The sequence below is a fragment of the Leptopilina heterotoma genome, unplaced genomic scaffold, assembly GCF_015476425.1.
Source record: "Leptopilina heterotoma isolate Lh14 unplaced genomic scaffold, ASM1547642v1 Lhet_45, whole genome shotgun sequence".
Classification (NCBI taxonomy): Eukaryota; Metazoa; Arthropoda; class Insecta; order Hymenoptera; family Figitidae; genus Leptopilina; species Leptopilina heterotoma.
Genome location: NW_025111086.1, coordinates 3,833,497 through 3,847,813, shown reverse-complemented (window position 1 = coordinate 3,847,813; position 14,317 = coordinate 3,833,497). Strand labels below are relative to the sequence as shown.

Below are 14,317 nucleotides of genomic sequence, written 5' to 3'. Positions count from 1 at the left end.
ATTGCTCTATAGCGCTTTAATTTGATCCATTTTCAAGAAGCTGCGGATAATCAACAAATTTATATCTGGACAAAAGGGTTTAGGAGAGAGAGAAGAATCATAAAAGACCAGTGAAGCCCTCAGGGCGATAGAGCGTGTATAGGATTTGTGGAGCAAGAAAACTTTATGAAGAGACGTCTTTTTTTCATCTTCTTCTTTTTTTTCAAGAAAAAAGGGGAAGTCCCTAATCTACTCAATAAATAGACTCATGAAAATCCAGTCTTAAAGAAATATAAGCAAACTTCATTGAAACCTCTTCAGAGAGAAAAAAAAATATAGGGGGGGACTCGTAAATTAAAATAAAAAAAATACTATTTAATTGTGAGAAATTATTTGATGAATTAGGGACAATATTAATTTGAGAAAATGGACCAGTTAACTAGACTAGAAATAACATTGACTTAAGGAGACGAATCATTAGCTAAACTAGAAGTATAATTTCAACATAAGGAGACGAATCATTAGCTAAACTAGAAGTAATTTCAACTGAATAATGATAAAAAAATTCCCCGTTTTTTTCAAAGTTTTAATTAACTTTTCGATTAATAATAATAAACAACACTCAACTGAATAAAGTAATTTAAATCAAAAATATCTCAACTGCCTGAAACTTTTGCGTATTTTTCATAAATTTTATTACTTTCAGAGAAAATTTTGCTACGTTCGAAAAGTATATATTTTTACAAATTTTTAAAATGTACATTGAACGTAGCAAATTTTGCTTCGAAAATATGAAAAGTTTCTAAAAGTGAATTCTTCGAATTAAGTAAAAAATAATTTTATAAATAATATAAATACTAAATAAACATAATACAAAAATCAATTGATGCAGAAATTAAAAAATTCGTTATTTTCAGATAACTTTGCTGTTTTAAATTATTAATTTAAGGGGATGATGAAAAATTTTAGAAAAAAAATAACGAGCACGAGCGTAATGGAAGAAAAAAATTACTGAAATTACACTTGGCACACGAATTTAAGAATTATTATCGAATTTGTTGTATAAGATTCTTTTCCCTAGCAAAACAATCATCTGGCCCCTAAATAGTAAATCATTTTCAAGTTTAAATTTGACATCCATAGTATATTTTTTCAAGTAGAAAAAATTATTCAGATTATTCAGTTATTATTGACTCGCGACGAAAATTATCATATTAGAGCTAAACTGGAAATAATTTCAACTGAATAAAAAGAAAACTCAGTTGAATTAGAAACGAAAAAAGAAGACCAATGTTTTTTCTATCAAAACAATCATTTGACTTTTTAATTAAACTAAAAAAATTTTCAAGTTTAATCTCAAAAAGTTGATAAACTCATCCCAGACTACTTTTTTAATCAAAAAAATAATTTATTTTTTTTTGACTCGCGATAAATAATAATTACAATAATTGAATGTAAATGTTAAAGTTTTAATAAATTTTTTTGAAAATAATTGATTTCCTAAAAAGCATGTTATTATTTATGAAAATAATAAATTGAATTCTTGCAAACAATTTTATTAGAACTTTCTTAAATAATTAAATTTCCCAAAAAAATGTATTACTTTCAAAACTAATTGAATTCTTGTGATGAATATTGTTATTTATGAAAATAATTGAATTTTGCAAAGAATTTTATTAAAATGCCTCAAAATAATTGAAAATTCGGGAATAATTTTGTTATTTATCTTTAATAATTGAATTCTTTCGAAGAATTATTTATGTTAAAGAATTGAATTATTCTTGGGAAGAATTTTATTAAAATAAAAAGAAATGATTGAACTAATTCAAAAAAATTTAATTTAAATTGCAGGTATATTTAAACTAATTGATTTCTTTCAAACAATTTTATTAAAATATTTGAAAATAATTGAATTCCTGTGAAAAATTCTTATATTTTTGTAAATAATTGAATTCTTGCAAGAAATTAAAAAAAAAACATTTTGTAAAATAATTTGTTTATTCGAGGAATTGAAATTAAATTTTTAAGAATAACTTTGGAAATTATTGAATTAAACAAAGAATTCAATTTCGATTCCTGCGAAGCACTGTATTATTTATGAAAATAATAAAATGTAATTAAAATTGTTATGAAAATAATTGAATGCTTAATTGAATTACAATTCAAGCATTCGAATATTTTTCTGTGAAATTTTCAATTCAAATAATTGAATTATTTTTATAAATAATAAAATTCTTCTCAAAAATTAAATTATTTTCATAAATAATTAAATTCTCTTCATAAATCCAATTATTTTAATGAATAATAAAATTTTTCGCAAAAATTCAATTATTTTCATAAAAAACATCATTGTTTGCAGAAATTTTATTAATTTAAAATTTATTTATAATTTTTAACACAATTTTTGAAAATAATCGAATTTTTTAAAGAAATTTTATTAAATTTCAAGAAATAATTTAATTTTATCAAGAAATTTTATTTAAATTAAATTTACAATAAGTGAATTCTTCCGAAGAATTTTATTATTTATGAAAATAATTGAATTCTTATAAAGAATTTATTGCATTAAAATTTTTTTAATCAATTGAATATTTTTAACGAATTTTATAACTTTTCTTTTAAATAATTATAGAATTTTTTTGAGGAATTTAATTTAAATTGTATGGAAAATAATTAAATTTCTGCAAAGAATTATACTTTTTATGAAAATAATAATTAAATTCTTATGAAGAATTTGATTATTTATGAAAATAATTGAATTCCTATAAAGAATTTTTTCGAGAATTATATCAAAATTTTTTTTTTAATAATTAAATTCTTTCGACGAATTTTATAAAAAAAATTTTGACGAATTGAATTAAAATTGTATTAAAAATAATTGAATTATTGCGAAAAATATTATTAAAATGTTTAAAAAGAATTGAATTTCTCTGAAAAATTTTGTTATTTGTTGAAAATAATTGAATTATTCATAAGAATTTTATAAACATTGTTTTCAATAATTAATTTTCTCGAAATATAATAAATACCATGAAAATTTTATTTTAAATAATTTGAATTCTTGTGGAAAATTTTATTTGTAAAAATAATTGAATTTTTCGATCAATCAATTGAAAATTGTATTAAAAATTGTTGAAATTCATCGATGAGTTTTATTATTTATGAAAATAATTGAATTCTAGATTAGAAGTTTATCAAAAAATTTGTTTTGAAAATTAAATTTCCATGAATTGATTTTTTCGTTTTTTTTAAAATGCTATTCTGTAATTTAATTCCTGTGGAAATTTTATTATTTATGAAAATAATTGAATTTTGGATGAGTTTTATCAATTTTTTAAAAATTGAATTCTTTTGCGAAAATGAAAAGACTAGATATTGAAAATTATTGAATTTCAAATATTTTTCGTAAATAATTAAATCGTTTGAAAGAATTTAATTAGAATTTTTGAGAATAGTTTTTTAATTTCCAATTTTTTGTAGTGGAAATTCTAAAAAAAAATAACAGAAAGTAGTAAATAGTAGTTTTTAGTAGATGAGTGCGAAGCCTGTGTGCAGAATTTTCTGTTTTGATATTTTTTATGTACTGCACATAGTAAATTTACTATGTAAGAAAAAAATGAAAAATCGACTGATTGTTTTCGATAAATAAAATAGACGTCAACATTTAAGTGAGAAATAGATGTATATATACGTTGGAAAATAGTGTTTGTCCAATGAAGTCATGCCAGCTGTTTGTTTATCTCAATGAACATTTCATTCACTGTTTAGGCAGGGTTCACCTCAGTTCCGATCCGCGGCTGAAGCAAAGGCGCTCCCTTCTCCTTCCTCTTTTTTATCCGCACACAATTTCTCCTCTCTCTCTCTCTCCTAGAGTATTTTTACTCAATGATGATGATTCCCAAATAATCAGCAAAGAAAAATCTCCTTCCAAATTAATTGAATTCGCAATTTTCACACATCATCGAAAATGGTTTTTTTTTTTTGGAAAAATTATAATAGGATTTACGACTGCGTGGGACCATCTGTAATCCAACACAATTCCAACATCTGGCAACTCGTACAACTCGTCTTCTTTTCCATATAGTGTTTTGATACGAAACCTCCGTTTGATTCTCCTTGCGGACTGAAAACAAAGAGAACAAACTATATATGTGTTTTAAGAGAATGTGTATATACTCGAAAACGAAAACTGAGAAATCGTTGGCGACTTTTTTTTTTGTTTTATTTTTTGTTTTCGGGGGACTGTACCGGCATGCTATTATCTAGCGGTGTTTCAGAAGAAAACATTGGCGTCGCATCTCTTTACCAGGCACTGCTGATTTTCAAACTGAAAGAGGATGTTCGAGCAAAGTGCACCTTTGGTGTTCCGTCACAGACGGCCTTTGCCTCAAAGGAAGAAACGCCAAGCGTTTTAAACGGACTGCCTCTCTCTCATGACAGCCACCAGTCGGAAAAATATCCTTTGCGGAACTCTCCCCCTTTTCAAACCAAATCGACCATCAGCTAAAAGGATTCATCTCTCTTTCTCTCTCTCTCTCTTTCTGTCTTTTTTTCTTTCCTTTTTGAAACAAGATGATGCACTCCGAAACTACTAAAGCGATTCACTTTTATCTCTGTAAAAAATAGAATATGGTAGATTTAAATAAAATGAAAGCGCGTAGAAACAATAAGAGAATTAAAAGACACGCTTAAGAGCAAACAGAATAGAGACAATAAAAAGAGGAAGAAAAAAAAGATGGAACAAAAAAAATGGGGGGCGAATATAAAACAAAAAAGGGAAAATAAAACAAAAAAAAATGGAAAAATAAAACAAAAAGAAAAAAGAAAATAAAAAGGAGAAAATAAAAAAGAGAAAATAAAACAAAAAGAGGAATATTAAGATGAAAATAAATTAGCAATCAATATAAAAAGAGAAAAAAATAAAACGAAATATTGAAAAATAAAACAAAAAGAAAAAATAAAATTAAAAAGAGAAAGTAAAGCAAAAAGAGGAAAATTGAGATGAAAATAAATTATTAATCAATACAAAAATAGGAAAAATCAAAAAAGAATAAAATAAAACAAATAAAGGAAAAAAAATAAAATAAAAAAAGAGAAAATAAAAAAGAGAAAATAGAAAAAGGTAAAATAAAAAGAAAAAATAAGAAAAAACAAAAGAAAAATTAAAAAGTTAAAATAAAACTAAGAAAAGGGAAAATAAAACAAAAAAGAGAGTAAAAAGCAGAAAATAGAACAAAAAAGGAAAAATAAAACAAAAAATGGAAAAACAAAGTAAAAAAAGGAAAATTGAGATGAAAATAAATTATTAATCAAAATATAAAAAGAGGAAAAAATAAAACGAAATATGGAAAAATAAAATGAAAAGAAAATAAAAAAGAGAAAATAAAACAAAAAGAGGAGAATTGAAATGAAAATAAATATAATATAAAATATAAAAAGTAAAATATAAAAAAGAAAAAGTAAAAAAAAAAAGAACAAAATAAAACAAAAATAGGAAAAATGAAAGAGAAAATAGAAAAAGGGAAAATAAGAAGAAAAAGTAGGAAAAAAGGTAAAATAAAACTAAAAAAAAGGGAATATAATGCAAAAACTAAGAATAAAAACCAGAAAATATACCAAAAAAAGGGGGAAAATAAAATATTGCAAAAAGAATAAGAATAAAGAGGAGAAAACAAAAAAACTAAATAAAACGAAGGAAATGTAAAATGAAAAAGGAAGAAATTAAAAAATAATAAAAAAATAAAAAAGGAAAATAAAAAGAAAAAATAAGAAAAAAGAAAATGAAAGAAGGAAAAACGTAAGAAAATAGAAGAAAGATAGAACAAAAAAAGAGGAATATAAAAGAAAAAATGGAAAAATAAAGCAAAAGGAAAAGAGAAAATAAAACAAAAAGATGAAAATTGAGATGAAAATAAATTATCAATTAATATAAAAAGAGGAAAAAATAAAACAAAAAATGCAAAAATAAAATGAAAAGAAAAAAGAAAATAAATTAAAACCAAAAGAGGAAAATTGAGATGAAAATAAATTATATCTATCTGTATAAAAAGAGGAAAAGTGAAAAAAGAATAAAATAAAACAAGAAAAGGAAAAATAAAAAAGAAGTAAAAAAAGAGAAAGTAGAAAAGGGAAAATAAAAAAAAGAAAAAACAAAAGAAAAATTAGAGAAAATTAAAAATGCAAAATAAAACTAAAAAAAAAAGGGAAAATAAAGCAAAAATAATAAAAATAAAAAGCAGAAAATATAACAAAAAAGTGGAGAAATAAAACAAAAAATGGAAAAATAAAATAAAAAAAGTGAAAAAAGGGAAAATTAAAAGAATAAATAAGAAAAAAGGAAAAACAAAAGAAAATAGAAAAATTAAAAAGGTAAAATAAAACTAAAAAAGAGGAAACTAAAGCAAAAAAAAAGGATAAAAAGCGGAAAATAGAACAAAAAGAGGAAAATTGAGATGTAAATAAATTAACAATCAATATAAAAAGAGGAAAAGTAAAAAATAAAGAATAAAATAATAAATAAACCAAAAAAAGGGAAATTAATAAAGAAAAAAAACGAGAGAATAGAAAATGGGAAAAGAAGAGAGGAAAAACAAAAGAAAATAAAGAAATTAAAAAGGTAAAATAAAACTAAAAAAAGGGAAAAATAAAGCAAGAAAAGAAGAAAAAGAAGAAAATATAACAAAAAAGTGGAGAAATAAAACAAAAAATGGAAAATAAAACAAAAAAAAAAAATAGAAAAAAAAGAAAATAAAAAAGGAAAAATGAAACAAAAAGAGAAAAATTGTTAAATTTAAATTAGAAGAATTTCTAGAATTTAGAATTTCGGAGTTACATTGAAATTTTACTCGATTTTTTGTATTTTTTTCATTCAATCAATTTTTCCTCTTTTTTTGGATCGTTTTCGAATTTTTGATTCATTTTCTCCTTAGATTTGAGAAAAAAAATTTAATTCAAGTTGGATAATTCATTGTTTGTTAAAAAAAAATCCATTGTTTTCTAATTCAAAGATAAAATAATTGAATTTTAATTAATTTCGAATTTCCCGAATGTGCTACTTTTTTATTAAATTTAAACTCTAATAAAAAAATTTTCTATTTTTCTGAATGAAAGTCAAAAAAAAATTCAATCTGTAACAGTGGAATTTTGAAGTAAATTGAAGTTCTATTCTAATAAGAATTCAGTTTTAGAGTGATATTAAAATAAAATATTATTGTCACTCGATTTCTGTTCGAATTTTTTCCATTTTTATCGATTTTACTCTTCTTTTTCCTATCGTTTTCGAATTTTCAATTTATTTTCTCTTCGAAAGAAAAAAAATTCACTTTCTTAATAATTCCGTTCAAGCATCGAAATTGATATTTTATAGGAAAAAAAATTATATTTTGTAGAAAAAATTTTCTAATTGAAAATAAAATAATTATTAATATAAAATAATTATTGAATTCAAATTCCTAGAGTTGTTAAAATTCGAGAATTGAATATGAATAAAGTGGAACAAATGCGGAGAATGGATTTTAAATAGAAAATGGAGAGTCGATTAAATAGAAATGGAATAAATTTTTCTAATTCTCCTTGAAATTGAATTTTTGAATTTTAAACTGAGTTTAGAATCGATTGAAATTAGAATAGATTTTTCGTACTCGATTTCTTGTTTGTATTCGTTTTTCGACTTTTAAAGGTTCGATAGGTCGTCATGAGGGTTCGTCTTTGTAATTTTTTTTTTCGTCCTTACCTTCGAGACTTTTCAAATTGATGCTGAGCCTTGAAGGGTTCATTCTACTTCCCTCACTCGGGATATTCAATCATTTGTAGAAGAAGATTTATTCGATGGGCTTGGCAAGACGTTATTTTACATGAGAAAACAAGAGTAGAACAAATTGTTGTTAGTTTTTTTTTCCCTCTGTATATATAGTTGATTATGAGATTTCTTCTTTTTTAAATATTTATGAGGAAAACAATAATTTTCAAGAGTTTGTTTTCAAAAAATCGTGGAACATTTCTTTTTCTCTAAATTTAAATATAGAAATCGAAAATTTAAATTTTCTGAATTTTGCCAAAAATCCTTTATTTGTTGATTTTTCTTTCTCTTTATTTTTGTTTATTCTTTTTAATTTTTTGTATTTTTCACATTAATTTATTTTTATTTATTTATATTTTGTTTTTTTTTAATTTTTAAATTTCTTATTTTTCTTTTTTTTAATTTTGGAATTTAAATCAATTATTTATTTTTGTTTATTTAAATTTTGCACTTTTTTAAATTTTGAATTTCTCTTTTTTATTTTTTTTTTATTTTGGGATTTAAATTCCAAAATAAAAAAAAAATAAAAAAGAGAATTCTAAAAATTATTATAAAATTTTTCCCATATTAATTATTAATTTCGTTTAAAATTCTTGAAAATCAATATACAATTCATTAGGGAAATTTCTCTTGAATTGATACAATGATCAACTTTTTCGTTGGAAAAAAATTACCTGAGAACCTTTTTAAAATTTTTTCGTTTTAGATTTTAATCCGACAAAAAAAAGAAGATGACGTGTTTATGATAATTTTCTTTTTTTAGTTTTGAATGGATTTCTTTTTTTGTTGAAAATATTGAGAATACCGAAAACAATAAGAAAATTCAACTTGCCTTTCAGTTCTTTGAATAAATCAAGAAAGTTAAAAGGGTTCATAAAAATCTACTTGAGACTTTTATCTCGCTATAAGATAAAGAACGAAATGGAACTTGGAAAATAAATGTCAATAGAAGTTGAATTTTGTTTAAGGCACTTTATCTTCATTTTCGTTTTATTACTCACTCTTTTCGTTTCTTTTTTCTTTCTTTATTTTCTTCTTCGTTTCTTTTTTTTCTCTTATTTCTTCTCGCATTTTTTTGCGTTATTTAATTTATTCTTTTTTTTATTTTTTCCGCAGAGTATTTTTTCTTGGTTGTTTTTTTTTTCTTTTTCTTATTGCATTTTGTACTCTTGTCGATTGTTTGCTTGTTTGTTTATTTTATTTCTTTATTTATTTGTATTTTGTGTATTTCTATTTTGTTCTATTTCAATGTTTATATTCAATATTTTTTAATTATTTCGTGGTTTTGTAAACATTATTTATTTAGATTTGTCTATTCTTTGTTTTTGTAAAAAGAAATTTGACAAAATTTTACAATTTTGTACTTTTCGATTTTCACTCAAAATTTATTGGAAAATTAATAGTAAAAATTAGTGGAAATTTTTTCGAATTTAAATTAGTGGATTTTTTTGCTTCTTTTAAAATAATTTAGTTTTAGAGTGTACTTCTGCTTTTTAAACCGTCATTCTTCTTTTTTTGCTTGTCTTTTTTTTATCTGTTTTCTCTCTCTCTTTGGGTATTTAATGTTTTACATATTTTGCACCTGTCGTTTCAATTCTCCTTTACGAATTCATATACTTCTATAATTTCTCCAGTAAATTTTATTTTTATAATTTTTTTTAGTTTTTTTATTTATTTATTTTTTTTATTTTCTCTTTCCTATTTTATTCCTTTTGCTTTATTTTCTTTTTTATGATTTGTTTTTTCCCCATTTTTAGTGATATTTTTCCTTTTTAATTTTTTTTTTCTTTATTTTCTATGAGTGAAAAAAATACAAACAGAAGTAGAGTGCCAAAAATTCACCTAAAAATCGAATTTCAAAATTGAATTCAAAGTAAATTGAAAAATTAAATTGAATTCACTTGTCCAATAAAGTGTCATTTCTCATAAAAAATCTCTTTCTCGATTTGAGTGCGAGGTGAAATATATAAAATAGTTTCCCTTATGCGAAAATAAAAGAATTATTGAAGACCTCGGTAGTACAAGTGAGAGAAGAGTCTTCTTACGCCACTGGTCGCCTCTTCCCTGGTGCACACAGCAAGGCTAGTTGTTTCTTTTCTTTATTCCTTTGTCGGAAAGTCGGCTGATAAAAGGAAAAAGACAGCTGCGGCCGCCGGGGGAATATAGTGAGTGGGGGCCCAAGAGAGAGCGAGGGCAAGAAGAATAAAACGCAAGGCTTGAAAAAAACTTGGTTGTACCGCAGAGTTAACTCCGATATGTCGCTGACAGCGCTCAAAAAATCGGACACTGACTATTAATAATCTTCACGCACCCACACACCTTGAACAAATCCAATTTGTCCAGTTCCCGGCGACTGGCGAGTGTTTAATCCCACTGCGAGTGTTTCGAGAATGTTCATTTCTTCACGCTTTCATTCGAATCAACAACCTGGAATTGGGATTTCAATGGTGAACCTGGAAGTTGCGAATCATCTGCAAGTGGAAAAAAAATATTATCATTCTGCTAAAGAAGAAAAATAGCTGGAATAAAAATAACATTCTCTAAATAAAAATACCGCATGTAGATAAAAATTGCACGACTCGGCTCGACTTTAAGGGGCGAAAAAAAGTCACATTTGTCGATTAGAGAGACAAAAAAAGTCGATTTCCTTCAGTGATATCAAAAAAATTTAATTTTGTATTTTCCACACCTTTCAACGATTTCCAAATTCAATTAATCAAAACTTCAATAATTTTCTCCAATTTAATTAGTTAAATACTCGTTATTTAATTCCAAAAAATCTTTTGTTATTTACCGTAGAAAACCACACGAATTAAAATTTTTTAAATTTCGATTTCTAACCTTTTGAAATTTAATTATCTTCTAAAAATTACAACTGTAACACAGCAAAAATAAGAGGCTTAAGTTCGCAACGCTTTTAAAAACGAAAACAAAAAACAATGCAATAATTTATTTTATTTTCACTTTAAACTCATGTTATTTTTTATCAATTGGCTTTTAAATAACAACTATTAAAAAGAAAATTTCTCAAAAACGGACAAAAAATTAGAGATGAGTTTAACTTAAAAAAATTCTTTTTCGATTCTTCGTTTTTAAAAACCATGTAGACAATATAATTTTTCGAAAAAATTACAATCACAAAAAGAAAATTTTTTGACAATTTAAAAGTCTAATCAATTTTTTAATGGATTTTAATTACAATTTTTGAAAATGATTGTTTCTTCGAAAATTGTAATATGTAAGAATTCCAGAAAATAGTTTATGTAAAAAAATGTTAATTAATTAATTTATTCATAAACAGGAGATTTTAATGTTAATATTTTTTGTAAATATTTAAATTTTTAGAAATAATTAAATGAAAATATTGAAAAGAATTGAAAATTAAAGAAACTGTAAGGAAAAAATTCTAAGAATTACTTTCTTAAAAAAATAAGTTTAATGTAATTTTTAGAAGCTAATTTTCATTAATTTTCATTTTTAAATTTTCATTTAAAGATTTTTCACTAAAATTTTTGGGATTTCAATTATTTTCAAAATTTGCGATATAAATAAAAATACTATACCTATTTAAAAAAATAATCAATTCTTTTTTAAAATTCAATTCAAAATTTTGAAAATATTAAATATTTAAAAATATTTTTAACGACTTTTTGAAAGAAAATAAATTTCTAAATAATATAAAGAATTGAAAAATTTCCAAATAATTGAAATTTAGTTAAAATATATTGAAAATAATTGAATTTTAAAAATTTATGATAAAAAATTCTTAGAATTGGTTTTTATTAAAGTATTGCAATATAATTTGCAAAATCGAAAAATTTGGAAAATTCAATTATTGGAACAAAAAAATTCTATTTTTAATAATAATTGTATAATTGCAACTCTTTTAAATTATTTTTAAATTATGAATATAAATTATTGGAAATATTTAACAAAAAATATTGAAAATAATTGATTTTAAAAAACTTAAGTACAAAAATTCTTAAATTTAGTTTCTTAAAAATATTTTTAAACAATTTTTAAATACTTTTTGTTTGATAATTGATTCTTTTAATTATATAGAATTCAAAAATTTTCAAATAATTGAAATTTAGTATGATTTCTCAAAAATAACTGACTTTTTTAAAAGAATTATTGAAAAATATTAGAAAATAATCAATTTTTTGAAGAATTTTAATAATTAAAAATATGATAATAGGTACATCATTTTGACAAAATTTTATTATTTTCTACAATTTTTAGCTAAATTTCTTCTCTAAATAATTTATTTTTAATAAATTTCCAAAAGTTCTTAGGAGAATTTAATTATTTGAACAGAAAAATTCTATTTTTCATAAAAACAGCAATTTTGCAACTCTTTATAGTTTTTTAAAAATTATTAACGTAAATTATTAAAAATATTGAAAAGAATTAATTTTTAAAAAAATATAATTACAAAATACTAAAAATTTGTTTTTTAAAAATATTTTTAAATAATTTTCAAAAGATAACAGATTTTTTAATCATATAGAATTGAAAAATTTCCTAACAATTGAAATGTTCAAAATTTTTTTTTAAATTAATTCAATTTTTTAAAAAAAATTTGAATTTTGCAAAGAATTTTATTAAAATGCCTCAAAATAATTGAATTTTCGGGAATAATTTTGTTATTTATCGACATAATTGAATTCTTTCGAAGAATTATTTATGGAAATAATTGAATTCCTGAGAAGAATTTTATTATTTATGAAAATAATTGAGTTATTGCAAAAAATTTTATTATTTTTAAAAATAATTGAATTCTTTGAAAGAATATTATTATTGACTGAAAGTAATTGCATTTTTGCTGAAAATTTTATTATTTTCTAAAAGTTATTGAATTCTTAGGAAAAAATTTATTTATTTATGAAAATAATTAAATTCCTCATAAGAATTTTATAAACATAATTTTAAATAATTGAAATCTTGTGGAAAACTTTAGTTGTGAAAATAATTGAATTTTTCGATTAATTAATTTAAATTAATATTAAAAATAATTGAAATTCTTCGATGAGAGTTTTATAGTTTATGAAAATAATTGAATTCTTGCTTAGAATTCTATCAGAACATTTTTTAAAAAATTAAATTTCCATGAAAAATATGAAATTGTGAAAGAAATTGAATTATTGTGAAGAATTGTATAAAAATTTTGTTAAATAATTGATTTTTTGGAAATTTTTTTGAAAAATTGATAAATTAATAAATTAACTAAATTCTTCTGTAAATTTCATTGTTTAGGAAAATAATTGAATTTTGGATGAGTTTTATAAATTTTTTTAAAATGAATTCTTTTGCGAAAATGAAAAGACTAGATATTGAAAATAATTGAATTTCGAATATTTTTTGAAAATAATAGAATCGTTTTAAAGAATTTGACTAGAATTTTTGAGAATATTTTTTTGATGTCTAGTACTTAGCGAATTTAAAGCAATAATTTTTCGAAAGATAAATCAAATCGCAATTTTGGACTTAAAAAATAAAGTTCAATTCCAAACGAAATGGCAAAAGGACAACGAACCAAAAAAGTAAAAAAACAATTTTAAAAAGCGATCGTTTCTTCTAATCCCGCAAAGACTATACAGAAGTATTTTATATACTCTTGTTAGTCTTTCGTTTCTACAATCTTGATTTCTCTCTAAGAAACTTAGAATGAAAAAGAGAAAAAGGAAAACAACGAATAACATGGAATTAAATTTTGAACCAAAGACTCTAGAAACTGGAATCATAAAAAGAGTCTGAGGATATTATCGAAGAATCAACTAGCGTGCTCTTCAAAAACAAGTAATCATGGATGAAGAGTGAAGAATCAAGAACCATGTAATCAAGGATCGTGCGCTTTTGTCGAGGAGTTTGAAAACAGAAATTACCAATAAAGAATAGGAATCATGAGAATTCACTGGAAAATAATATTCTATAAGAAATAAGAATATATTTTTAATTTTATCCAAAACTGAAAAATATTTTTCCAATTTTCTTCAGTTATTCCAAAAGTCTAAAAAAAATTGTAAAAAAAATTGCGAGAACTAAAAAAATAACTAAAAAACTAAAAAAAACTAAGAAAACCAAAACATTTCTTTCTTTTTTTTATTAGAAGAATAAAAAGAAGAGAGGTGCGGATAAAAATAGAATAGGGAAAAAAATATCAATGGAGCCAAACATTTCTCTCGTGTATATAAATCAAGAATGAAAAACCTCTTGATAAGTATCTAAACTAAACAGCCAGAGAATAAATATTGTGAATAATCAGGAAAATGATAATATAATCTAAAGCAAGAATGCGTAACAGAGTTATTCAAGTACCCGGAAGTACATATCAAAGAAACAACTATCAATGAATAAAGTCAGAACTATTTTCTCGCTGAAGAATAGATTTTACACTCGAATATTTTTTAGAGGCAAAATATTTCCTCACTGAAAAATATTTTCTTTACAGTTATTTTTTTTTACAATTTTACAAATATTTTTTACAGTTAAAAGCATATTTTATAGTCAAAATATTTTTTCCCTTGAAAATTATTTTTC

General features: G+C 22.6%; 1 protein-coding gene across 3 annotated transcripts in view; it reads right to left on the bottom strand.

Annotated features, from left to right (window-relative positions):
• The window catches only part of LOC122507078, a 63,587-nt gene that overhangs the window by 18,107 nt on the left and 31,163 nt on the right, over positions 1-14,317 (bottom strand). For 2 of the 3 annotated variants that reach the window (XR_006302083.1, XR_006302084.1), the window contains one exon: positions 9,553-10,248. Coding sequence is in view for 1 of the 3 variants with exons in the window: in XM_043619587.1 (XP_043475522.1) it covers positions 3,982-4,102 (121 nt within the window). In the remaining 2 variants the exon portion in view is untranslated. Of the gene's footprint in view, positions 1-3,670; positions 4,103-9,552; positions 10,249-14,317 lie in introns of those variants that run through there. The other variant, XM_043619587.1, reaches the window with a different exon arrangement.